Here is a 13,305-nt window from a genome sequence, read left to right as displayed (position 1 = left end):
GTGCTGGCCGAAGCCAGACTCTCTCGTGCCGCTGTGTAGTCGGGGTTTCTTAACAATACCATATGATTTCTTTTTCATAGATGCTACTACATTTCTTATACCGTACCGACTTTCTGCCTGTGCACTCAGGGTTCACAGTTTTGAAAACAATCTAAATTTACAGTTTAAACCTAACATTTTGTAGCATAAAGAATGGTTTCTGGACTGGGAAACCTACCTACAGTGGTACCTCGGGTTAAGTACTTAATTCGTTCCGGAGGTCCGTTCTTAACCTGAAACTGTTCTTAACCTGAAGCACCACTTTAGCTAATGGGGCCTCCTGCTGCCGCCACGCCGCCGGAGCCCAATTTCTGTTCTTATCCTGAAGCAAAGTTCTTAACCTGAAGCACTATTTCTAGGTTAGCAGAGTGTGTAACCTGAAGCGTATGTAACCCAAGGTACCACTGTACGCTCTTGGTTTTTGCCAAAGGGTATTGTGATGTAGGGCTTGTCAGTAAATTGGTTTTTCTTGTAAGTAATAGTGATATTGATATTGAACACATTTTTCTCCTAATGTAGGCTTAATGATGACATCTCAACAGGAGGAGCAACCTTATCCCTTTGTAGATATATATGATGAAGACGAAGCTGACAGAGTCTTTCTGACATCTAAGCCCACCTGTTTCGCCATCCTTGGGAAACCCGTAAGAATTTCCAGTTTGATTAAACTGGCATTTTGAACAATATAACTTGATGCACAATCCTATACATGTTTATTCAGAAGTAAACCCCACTGTGTCCAATGGGAGTGTACCTATAGGAAGTATATACACTTACCTGGAATTCACTGGTGGAGGAAGAGGAGTGCGGGGGGAGTGCACCGCCCCCGGCAGTGCGATCCCAGTAGGGTGCCATCGCAGCTGCCCCCCCCCACCCATGCTGGGCGCCACAATCCTGCAGGTAGCGTACCACGCCCCTAGGACGCATGCCACACCCCCAGGACGAGCGCCCCACCCCAGGACAAGCGCCAGTCCTGCCCCTGCCTGCTCTCCGCCCCCCAGTGCCGGAGCATGAAGCTCTGCCACTGCTGGAATTAAGCCCCATTGAACTTAGTGGGATGAATGGAGTGCATCAAAGCCTTTTCCTCCATATTCCTCAGTAACAGTTGTAAGCCTTAATTGACTTAAGTTATAATAACATTAAGATCTGCCTAGGCACACATTTTCCATAGCAAGTGCAGGCTCTTCAGCTCAGGAGTCTTGAAGAGATCACAGTAGACATACCAGCTCAATCCTTTCTGTTCAAGTTTGGTGAAAAAGAAACCTACCAATGGTTTTTAGTTCATGCTTGCACCTCAAGTTCGCAGATAGTTGGTGGATACCATCTCTTTTAAGGAATAGATTGGAAATGGCCTCTGCAGGATGACTTACCCACACCACTGCTGTAATATGTAGCATAAATGACATACCTTATTGTGCTTTGGTATTCTTTGCAGTGTTTCTGTGGTAGCCTAACTTGCCATCAGAAATAGTTTGGGTTTCTCAAAAATAAGTCATATCAAACCAATCTGATTTCTTTCTTTTTTTATGGAATTACGAACTTGGTAGATCAGGAAAATACTGTGGATATAATGTACCTTGATTTCAGTAAGGCTTTTGACAAGGTCCCCCATGATATTCTTGTGAGGAAGCTGGTAAAATGTGGGCTGAATGAGGTAACTATTAGGTGGATTTGTAGCTGGTTGACTTTCCGAACCCAAAGAGTACTCATTAATGGTTCCTTGTCATCCTGGAAAAAAGTGACAAGTGAGGTGCCACAAGGTTCTGTCCTGGGCCTGTTCTTGTTCAACATCTTTATAAATGACTTGGATGAAGGAATTGAGGGGATGCTCATCAGATTTGCAGATGACACCAAACTGGGAGGGGTAGCTAATGCCACAGAAAACAAAATCAGAATTAACAGATTGGAGAACCGGGCACAAGCTAACAAAATGAATTTCAATAGGGACAAATGTAAGGTTCTGCACTTAGGCAGGAAGAACCAGATGCACAAATATAGGGTGGGGGGGACGCCTGGCTTACCAGCAGTACATGTGAAAAGGATCTAGGGGTCTTGCGTAATGTGAGTCAACAGTGTGATGCAGCAGCAAAAAAAAGCTGACACTTTTCTAGGCTTCATCAACAGAAGTATAGTGTCCAGATCAAGGGAAGTATGGTAATAGTACTACTCTATTCTGCCTTGGTCAGACCACACCTGGAACACGGTGTCCAATTCTGGGCACCACAACTTAAGAAGTACGTTGACAAGCTGAAACATGTGCAGAGGAAGGCAACCAAGATGATCAAGGGTCTTGAAACTAAACCTTATGAGAAACGTTTGAAGGACCTGGGTATGTTTAGTCTGGAAAAGAGGAGACTGAGAGGAGATATAATAGCCATCTTCAAATATCTTAAGGATTGTCACCTGGAGGAGGGAGCACGCTTGTTTTCTCCTGCTCTGGAGGATAGGATTTGAGGCAATGCCTGAAATGTTACAAGAAAGGAGATTCTGACTAAACATTCAGAAAAACTTTCTGATAGTAAGAGCTATTCAGCAGTGGAGCAGACTCCCATGAGAGGTGGTGGAGTCTCCTTCCTTGAAGGTTTTTAAGCAAAGGCTAGATAGCCATCTGCCATAGATGCTTTAGCTGAGATTCCCGCATTGCAGGTGGCTGGACTAGATGATCCTTGGATCCCTTCCAACTCGAAGAGTCTATGAAGGGTGACGTGATGTGCTCTGTTGCACGCTATGGTGAAAATATGGAGAACCCACTACCTAGAGGTGATTCCATGTAATTAAAGTAATACATGGCTGATCTTTAGTTCCAAGTAAGAATGTTGAGCATCACAGTCTCATCTGAAACCATTGATTGTAAAAGCACTAACTTCCAAATGAGTATATTTATATTCTCAGCCATGAATCTTGAGAATACACCCATTTCAGTGAGATTTATTTCTAAATCTCAGTGATAAGATCAGGCTGACTGGAGCTCCAGTCCTTCCAAGCCCTAAGCAGATCCTTTACCACTGACTAAGTTAGCTTCATTAGATGTTTATAATGAATATGTCATTGTAAAGCTTGGTGTCAAGATATCTCAATGCTAAATATATTGGATGTGATTCAGCAAGTCCAGCATTGTGCGCATTGCCAAAATGTTTGTGTCTGTTTTGAGTAGGGCCGGATCTGGACACAACAAAGAACTTTTTCAGTTAAACATGTTGCAACATTTATGAGAAATTGGGTTAGCAAAAACAGAACTCCACAGCACCATCTGCTGTCACAGTGTAAGAATGTATAAAGAATGCATATAAAACGCTTTTCTTTGACAATGTAGCTGAGTCCTAGATTTCTCTCGAAAGTCCCTTCACTGAGTTTTAGGGTGCAATTTGTCAAAACAGATCTAGAAAGTAAAGCAGCAGTGGTATATTTGATGCACTTACTTCTATATGATAGGCACAATTCAGGAAAAGTTAAGGAACCCACCATGCTTATTAAAAACTGGAGCCCCCCATGTTGTTTAGCCCCTGCAGCCCTGAGCCTGGCTTCTTGTTACAGCTGCTCTTCAGTGGGCACTCATGCAACAACTACTGATTTCCTGACTGGTAGTTTTTCCCTCCCCCATTCTTTTGGTGGGCTGTCCCCCTTCAATTCTTGTCCAGATTTAAATCTTGTTGAAATATACAAGCTGTTTATTATTTCTGCAGCTATTCATGTAAACAATTATATTGTGTCTCGTTTTGTTTTGAGTTTTTAAAATTAAAAACCTGTACTTTGCTTATAACTTGAAACTGTTCCCGAGAGAGGATGGATTATGATGGCACGGGTCCCTAGCCAATCAGTGTTTTCCATGTTTCTGCTTCAAATTATTTCCTTGAGCTCAATTCTCAACAGAAGATTGAATGTGTGACAACAACATGCTGACTACAATTTCCAGAATGGAGTAGCTCTTGCTTTTATGCATAAAACTATCCCCTAGGCACACATTTAAGCAGTAAGGTACAAGAACTAGCTGGGTTTATATACTATAATATTTTACATCACTACCGGTTTTCATGTAGTAGGAGAAATTTACTTTAGTTAACTTTATACCCCACCCAAGCCCAGCATGGAACCTTATTTGTAAATATGTTTATCACATAGGAGGTAGAATCTAATCACTTCAGTTACTTTGGTTTTCCAGGGCTAGCAAGTTTAAAATGTCAAATATGTTTTTGCTGTGAAAGTTAGCAAGGAACAGAAGGTACAGTTTTAAGTTTAGTATAAAAATGGAAGCTATGGAATATATTCTATCAGATACAGGGATGAAAAATATGATTTCTGGCCTGCACATTTCAAATCCATCAATACAGGTCTATAATAAAAATTAGGCTTTTAGTCTTTGTCTTTTGTATTATGCTACATTTGAAGCACTGCAGGGATTATTTCTAGTTTTAAACAATACTTCTTATGTTTATTTATCTTCTTTTTCAGAGTGTTGGGAAGAAAACATTAGCTAAAAAATTAGCCCAGATCTGGAAATGCACACTCATAGATGGTAAATATAAGCAACATTATGTTAGACAATATGTCACTTATTGGATTTTTTTGAATGATTTCTGAAATTACATGTTTCAGTCAGATTAATGAAGCAATATGCATCTTTCCCATTGTTTTCAGATGTTAAGAACTTTAATAATAAAAGGAAAATAATAATAACAATAAAATAATTTTAAAAAATGCTGCCTTCATGCCCTGCTTACCAGCTTTTATAAGTGTGTTGGAAACAAAATGTGTTAAATGGGTATTTAGTCTGGTTCAGCAAAGTTCATTTATTCTTATGGTCTTGTTTGTTCAGAGTTGTAGGAGTGTCCTTCATTTATTGTATGCAATGTACACTTTTTAACTCCCCTTTTACATTTTGGTCACTGGCAAATTTTACTTCAGTTATATAGCACTTCAGTTTTCCTTCAATGATATAGAAGCCAAATAAGGGATAGTCAGACTGGTTCAGAATTTTTTTTTAGATAATAAGTTTCAGGATCATAGTTGAAAAGGTGAACCTGATATTGGTCTGGAAATGCTAGAAGAAAACTTTGAAATACTGAAAAAGATAATACGTACAAGATAGGAAACAATATCCTTTCAGCCTCACCTAAAATGCAGGTCACAAACTAGAGCTGCATGTTGTAGCCCCAACTTCTGCCCCCCACTCCCGTTCAGCACATCACCCTCCATCTAGTCGCACACCTTTCCCCTCTTGCTAGGTGAAACAAGGACAATCTCATTTTACCTTCAGCGGGCAGGAAAAGATTGGTGGCTGAATTGAATCAGGAGGCATAGCTACCACAGTAACATATTTTACGGCTGTGAAGTGATTTAAAGGGGATACAGGTTCTCTCTGAGGTTCAAACTGAAAACCTCATTGCCACTTCAGCTACCTGTTCTTTTTCCTCTTTCAATTTTAAGTTCTTCCGCAAGTTCATTCTGCCCCTCAGAAACAAACCATAGTTCCCCAGGTGATCTGATTTCCTCAGGAGCTGTTACTTTGCTTAAATTTGCAAGAATGAACACAGCAGGGCAGTGATTGAATTCTCCCTTGCTTGCTTGGGACTGATCTGGCATCAGCAGAATTCTGAGTAAAAGGCTGAGAAGGCAACAGAGGTTTACCTGTTGGTTTCAGAAATAAGTGCTTCTCTGAAATTCTACCCTTGGTGAAAAATTACAGTGTTTTCCAAAGAATCAAATATATTTGCAAGACTAGAATCTCTCAACTTTAAACCACACTATAAGTTTTCATTAAATCTGCGAGTAATTTATTTTAACTTAGTTCTTTGTAATTGTTCATTTACAAATCTTGGTGTTCTTGGATTTCATTACTTAGAAAAACATGGGAGCCCTCTGGTGGATAAAACCACATTTCATGATGCAGGATATCTATAATCAGAATATTTCACCTTTTTAAAACTAATTGGCAGGTTGCATAGCTACTTTGAAGATCAGAGAACAGGAGGGGAGGAAAAAGTGCTTTCCTCTTTCTTCTGCTACTGTTTCCTTGATATAAATGCTGTTTTCTGAAGCCAACATTGGCAGAGGGTGCCTTTTAACTTTGAAAATCCCTAATAGGGCAATGCTTTTATTAGGCCAATGTACATCACAAAACTCTTAATCAGATTGGGGATTAAGTGGCTATGTTTAGATTCTAGTAAATCTACAGCATGAAGATAAATTAGTTATTGTCCTTCTATTTATGCAGCTGTGAATTCATGCAGTCTGCTTTGCTTTTTCTTTATTCTTTTAAAAATAATAATTGGTATCTGCATTAAAAAAATTGATTCAGCCAACGGTTTAAACTTTTTAAAAAACACATACCAAAATTCTCCTAAACCATGACAAAAAAAATGCAAATTAAAATTAGAAATAAAAAATCCTAAACCTTACAAAGGTTGAAGATTTAGACAACAGCTCAATATACCTATACTGTTCCCCTCTCCAAAGGTCTTCTGTACAGGTTATTTTTAATTTTCGCACAGCACATAGATAAACTATGGGATTCATCAAGCTGCTTTAGAAGGAGAGAAGATAGATTCATGAAGGATAAGGCTATCAATGGCTATATATCTAGAATCAAAAACATTATGCCTCTGAATATCAGGTGCCGAGAAACAACATAATGAAAAGGCTGTTTGTGGGATTCTCATACACAATTGGTTGGTTGCTATGGCTGATCCATAAGGGCTCTTACATAGTCCTTCATTCTGTTTCTCAAAGACCTATGTTCTCACAAGATAAAAAAGAAGGGGCTAGCAAAGCCTACAGACACCAAAAGAAAAGGCCCTCTATTGAGGCACAGATAACTATTTGAGCATATACCTATCTTCCCATGTTGACATCATCTCCGTATTGTGAAATGCACATCCAGCAAAGGGACTGTATTTACCTGTATTTACAGGTGGGTAGTTAAAGAAGCGGGGTGTATCATGATCTGTATGATCATTCTACATTGTTGCTGTTTAATTACTATTTAAAGTAATCTAAACTCTGTTGTGTTGAATGTGCATATGCATCCAGAAGTCAACTCTAATAAATTGCAATCTCTTTCTCTATGATGTATCATTTTTAGCTTCAGAGCTTATTGATGAGAACATAACAGCAGAAACAGAATATGGAATCAAGGTAGAGCCCTTACCTTGCACTTTTTAATTGATTTATTGGGCATATTTTGTTTTTAAGGCTATGTTAGTGAAGGTCCATTTCATCTCAGTGTTGCTTCAGTTAAAAAGAAGAAGTAAAAGATGTGGTGAAAGATGCCCTGAGTGGCGCAATGGAGCAGTGGGTCTGGCTGTTAACCAGAAGATTGGTGGTTTGAACCCACCCAGGGATGGTTGTGGGCAGGATTCTTGCATTGCAGGGGTGGGACTAGATGACCCTCAGGGTCCCTTCCAACTCTACAGTTCTTTGATTCTATGATTCTGGAGATTTTGTGGAGCTAGTTTCAGAGTAAAAAAAGCCGGGCCAGATGTGTGAATATTCTGAATGGTTATTAGGTAGCTGCCTATTTTAATGTGTGTTAATTATGTATTTCACTTTATGTATGCAGAATATGATGTTTTGTTTTGCTTTTTCTTTAGTGTAATGAATTGCTCTATCAGGGTCAAGCTATACCTGAAGACTTGATTATAAAGATGCTTATGAAAAAGATTGAATCTCCAGAGGTTTTTCACTTTGGTACTTTTTTCCTTCCCCAAATCCTTCTTTAAAGGCAGAATTGTGTATGATGGGGGTGGGGGTCGATGTAAGTTACTTGGTAGCCCTGAACATAAGGTAACAAGGGGATGGATTTGCACATTATGCTTTGCTAGCAACAGTCCAACCTATAAACATATGAATATTATAAATCATCCCATAATATTTTTTTTTATTAAAGGGATGCATAGAAATCCATTGTCTAACTATTTGAAATAAAGCAATATGGGCTTCTTCTCTTAGATTCCATCGCTTGGAAACCCTATAAATTGCAGTGCTTTGTCTCCCTGCATAAGAGTAATCTTTGGTAATATCGTAATCTTTGATAATATGGAGCCCTGTGCAAGGGCAAAATTTAGTGCCCCCAAATGGACCTTCTCAATTATGAACCTTCTCAATTTTGCACCCCTATTGCTCAGCGCCCAGTGTGGGAGAACCGCCTATACCCCCTGTTCTGAACCGCAGGCCCAAAGGAAGGCTCGTTGGAGTGGTTGGGTGTAGGGATACCAAAGAAGGATGCCAAATACACCAGAATGGCCAGTTCTAGTGCTATATTAAGAAGGTGTAGGCTTTATTAAGAAGGTGTAGTAAAGCAGCCTGCCAGGTCTCCTAGCCTTTACAGACACAAGACGGACACCGCAGCAAGGAGATGACTTGTCCACGCCCAAGCAAACATGCGTACATTTTTTCTTATACAGAAAGCAGCATACGTCATTTCAGCTGACTAGATGAGGATATATGTGACAAATACCCAAACTTTACGGATAGCTCCCTTTTCTGGGCTCAGAGCCCAGTCCCCAAGCCCACAGGTAATGATGACATCAGAGCAGGCCAATTAGCTTATATCAAAGCAGGTGAATATATATATATATATATATATATATATATATATATATGAGCTCATTGCTACAACAACTACCAATTAATTGTGGGGTTATCTTGGCAACCAATATGGCGTTAGCAAAGCTTGTGGAACACACCGTCCTAAATCTGGTGCTGGAGAAAGGTACACCACCTCCTTCATAGTCACACAGTATGCTCATATTCAGCCCCAGCACAGCCTTTTTTTGGCTAATTTAGTGTCACATAAAGCAAGATAACTGCATGATTGAACATTGATGCTCTCACACAAGATTTTTCTAGGACCCCATCCTCGTCAAACAACATCAGTTACACACTTATTATTCTGTAAAAGTGGTTGTAAAATTTGTATATTTTCGACTTTAAAACAACAACCCATTAAATAGTGTGTTTTTTTCTGGGTGGGGTTGTGTGTTTTTTCCCATAGGTTATGTTCTCTGTGATTTTCCTTCTCTCTCTGAAGAACACATGAGTATACCAGAACAAATTGACGTAATCAGAAATGCAAAATTAAAACCAGATTTCCTGATTAATATTAAGGTAATGTCAGTTTTAATTATTTCTTAGTCAATCTACTACTTACTCTGCAAATGTGATTATACCTGTGGAGCGAAATATTTCAGACAATTCAACTAATTTTTAGTCATAGTGGACCCATTGAAATGAGTGAGCATCAGGACATTTTTTTAGCTGGAACTCACTGGAATTGAGTTCCGGCACCCTTTGGTGCATTCTGGCATCTCTGTAGCATTGCAACATCGGTTGGAGCTGCGTGACAGAGGCTGCGGTTGGTGCGGCTCAACAACTTTGACTGCGTGCTCCCCCCCCCCCAAATAGTTAAACAACTTTAGGTGGGTGTTTCCCCTAAAAAAGCTCTGGCACCTCTTTTTCTAGAAAAAAAGCCCTGGTGAACATGACTAAGTTAGGTCCAGTTATTTCAGTAGACCTACTTTGCATAAAAATTAGCTTAATACCAGGTTTCTAGTTGTTTCATTCAAAGGTTCTGGTTTCTCCCAAAGTTAATGTTTTCTCTGGTGCCCATGGCACTTTCTCAACACTTCAAATGTGCCAAAAAGGTTGGTGATCCCATGGTTGGTCATTTGAAGTTCCCCCAGCAGCAGCTATGCTGACATTCACTTTAGCTAAGGGCGGAGGGGCTGGATGAACATATTTTCAGTATAGTTTAGCTATCTTGCTGAATAAAGTGATCCACTGCCTGGTGACATTGAACCAAACAGTACTGAATTGGACTAGACCCTCTATAGGACTAGTGATGTGCATGTATACAAAATCATCCCTTTTTACTGCTATCTGGAAACAGCTTCTGATTTCCCTTTTATTATTCTGAAGATGTTCGTAAACTTTAATTTTACACTTCAATTTTAGTTGCAAGGCTAGTGCACAACCTTAAAAAAATGTACAAAGTTGTGAAGCTCTCTTTTAGCTTTACTCTGATGGAAGAGGACCAATCAAATACAATTTCCATGACAGATATGAAAGTTCTTGTTTCAGGATCCAGACCTGAAGGAGGTTAGGTGCAATAACGCCAACCAAAGCTTTCAACAAAATAGCCACATATTTAAAGAAATTGTCCACCACTGCATTGCCCTTTTACATTTTTCTGCAGCGCTTGCTGTTCAGGGGGGATATAATGCTACAGCTTGTAGTATTATTATTGTACTGCAGTCTCCCCCATATGAGAGTAGCCAACTTATGAGTGTGCTCAAAACTCCAAGTCCTCATCTTTCCTTCAAAGAGGTTTTACTGAGTCCTAGTATTTGGGGGTTGGAACTCTGCACAGTATCCTCAATGAGAGTTTTATGATGAGAAAACTCACACTGGGAATACTGTGCAGATTTCCTTCCCTCCTCCCTCAATTCCTGCTTCTGTAAAGAGTTTACATTTCTGGCTCACCACTCGTTTGACACCCAGAAAGGGTTCTGTCGGTTCCTGCTGTGCCTCTCATGCTAAGGCAATATGGCACATAATTTTATAAGTGTCCTTTCCTTTTAACTAGATGCTGCTGCTCAGTCTTTCCCAAGTTCTGTCCCTCTTTATAGCATACCAAGGAGAGCGATCCCAGGCAGGTGTTAGGCTCTGCAGAGCCGAAATACAGTTGTGGCTTGCCTCCAACACAGCTCATACTGAGATCAGACTCACTATGGTATTATGTTTAATCTTAAAGATGAACAATATTATTATGTAAGCAACATCCCATCCCCCCTATTTTTCACTAGTGTCCTGACTATGATTTGTGCCAAAGAATCAGTGGACTAAGGCAGCACCCTGAAACAGGGCAAATATATCAAAGGGAAGAGTGGGATCCTGATATTATTGAAAAGCGTAAGAAAAAGAAGAAAGAGCCACGCAAATCTGCAGAAGAAGAAGAGGAAGAGGAGGAAGAGGAAGAAGAAGAGGAGACAAATGAGGTAACTTAGCCAGGTTATCTAAACAGGTAAGGTTAAGAATACTGCAAGTAAAGGAAGACTTGGGAATTGTTCAGAAACAATGTTGAATACATTTTACTCAATTCTATTTGTAATTGAATACAAAATTGCTTCCTAGATAGAATTCAAATAAAATACTTCTTTTCTAGTACAGTTATCTTGCACATATATCAAATATCCTCTTCAGTGAATTGAAAATAATTTATGCCCTTAACAATAATACATACAGTACAATATAATAGACTCTTCTCTGTGCTCAGTAAATTAGTAAACTTACTTGAATGTCTATCCTGTCTTGATCTTTAAGGCTTGAAACAGGTAGCTATAAAAATGTATTTAGAAAGGGGAGGAAAGACATCATATTAATTAATTATTTGCTTACCCCTGCACGCCAAACATTAGTTCTAACATAAAATATGTTACACTGTTTATTAGGCCAGGCTTTGGCAATCTTCTATGAAAAAATGAGTCCTGTAATTGTAGAGTATTATTGTACACTTTAATAGTCATGACTTTTCCCAAAGAAAGCTGGGAACTACAGTTCATGCTTGGAATTGTAGCTTTCTGACAAGCTACAGTGGCACCTCGGGTTAAGTACTTAATTTGTTCTGGAGGTCCATTCTAAACCTGGAACTGTTCTTGACCTGATGCACCACTTTAGCTAATGGGGCCTCCTGCTGCTGCCGTGCCGCTGGAGCACGATTTCTGTTCTCATCCTGAAGCAAAGTTCTTGACCCAAGATACTATTTCTGGGTTAGCGGAGTGTGTAACCTGAAGCGTCTGTAACCTGAAGCGTCTGTAACCTGAGGTACCACTGTATAGTTCACTTGAGGAATGAAGGAAAACTGTATGATGAAAGAATGTTCCCATCCCTGACTTAGTTGGATTCAGTCCACTACGACCCCAAGGCTTTATGCACACAATATAGAGGCTGCTCGCACAGAGCTCTCATTTATAGAATTGAAAACACCTTTGTGCCACTGTTTAGATTTTTCATTCTGTAAAATACTTGAGTAGGAACTAGAAGCAAGCTTGGTATATTCTATTTTTAATTATAATGAAGCAAAGTATGTTTTTTGTTTTTGTTATACTCTTAGGCAATAGCTGATCAGATCATGCTGACAGAAATTTTGCCACATTTAGTGCACAGACCAGAAGATTTTTTAGAAAACATACAAGAGAGAGTTGCAATCTATAAGGACATTATGCTACGTCCTTTAGAGGTAAGAACAAGATGAGATCTGTGCTACAACTTCTAGAAGTAAGTTAGTTGTTGTTTTTAAGTACCTGATTGTCATTTCTTCAAAATGTGTTTGATATTGCTAATCACCACATGTGCCCTGTGAGAACTATGCTCGTAAATCATACTGATGATAACACAAATGCCCACTGCTCCTATAAACCATTCATGTTGTAGTTACTCATCACAGCTGTAACAGCACAGAACTGGGTGGTTGAATTGGGCCCATGCATAAGGAAGTAGAACTCTAAAACATAAATTGTAGGGTAATACAATTTTCCTACCTAGCTTTTTTGTTTACAGGGGGATGGGTAGTGTCTTTGTACTGGAAGTATGGGCATTTGATATGCATGTTGGAAAACTGTTTGTCATGCCACTAAGACAGGGATAGCTCTGTTGGTAGAGCATGAGACTCTTAATCTCAAGGTAATGGGTTTGAGCCCCATGTTTGGCAAAAAGATTCCTGCATTGCAGGAGGTTGGACTAGATGACCCTTGCGGTCCCTTCGAACTCAACAATTCTATGATATCTACATTTGGTGATAATGAATATCAGTTGCTTATTTTATGATCTACTGCATTGACTTGTATTGTAGTTTTGAGTTAAGATTAAGATCCAGCCTCGTTTTAGATCAAGGTGTGTTCCCAGTATTGGCAAAGTGGATAGGATAGTTAGCATTGCTATTCTGCCTGCACTACATCTCTTCTTTATCTCTTGCAACATGCCACAACATAGTTACAAGTGCAATTGTACTCGTGAGTCTTTTGTATGAAGGCAGTTCCATCTATGTGCACAATAATCCCTAATATAATACCATGAATATAATACCCTGAATTAGTACAGCTGCTATTTTAGACATTTACTATTTATAAAGCGTACAGAAGTGAATGTCAAAAAACAGTTTTATAAACTGTTCTCAAATAAGTAATTGAAATCAGATTGGAAGGGAACAGAATTGGATAGCAGTGTAGTCTTTTCAGTCAGCTGTATGCATAAAGCATTTTTGTTTCTGGTTGT

The 13,305-nt window shown here is 39.3% G+C and overlaps 1 protein-coding gene across 4 annotated transcripts in view; it reads left to right on the top strand.

Moving 5' to 3' along the window:
• The window catches only part of AK9 (adenylate kinase 9), a 58,440-nt gene that overhangs the window by 1,082 nt on the left and 44,053 nt on the right, over positions 1-13,305 (top strand). For 2 of the 4 annotated variants that reach the window (XM_081000371.1, XM_081000370.1), the window contains exons 2-8: positions 559-683; positions 4,489-4,552; positions 7,118-7,170; positions 7,626-7,722; positions 9,029-9,141; positions 10,839-11,030; positions 12,146-12,271. In XM_081000371.1, the coding sequence (XP_080856497.1) occupies positions 564-683; positions 4,489-4,552; positions 7,118-7,170; positions 7,626-7,722; positions 9,029-9,141; positions 10,839-11,030; positions 12,146-12,271 (765 nt within the window). In that variant the 5' untranslated portion in view covers positions 559-563. Of the gene's footprint in view, positions 1-558; positions 684-4,488; positions 4,553-7,117; positions 7,171-7,625; positions 7,723-9,028; positions 9,142-10,838; positions 11,031-12,145; positions 12,272-13,305 lie in introns of those variants that run through there. The other 2 variants (XM_081000372.1, XM_081000373.1) reach the window with 2 other exon arrangements.

Source organism: Podarcis pityusensis (genome assembly GCF_964106645.2).
Source record: "Podarcis pityusensis genome assembly, chromosome: 3".
NCBI classification, from domain to species: domain Eukaryota; kingdom Metazoa; phylum Chordata; class Lepidosauria; order Squamata; family Lacertidae; genus Podarcis; species Podarcis pityusensis.
The sequence above is the reverse complement of the archived record's forward strand: the minus strand, read 5'-3'. Positions and strand labels throughout refer to the sequence as shown.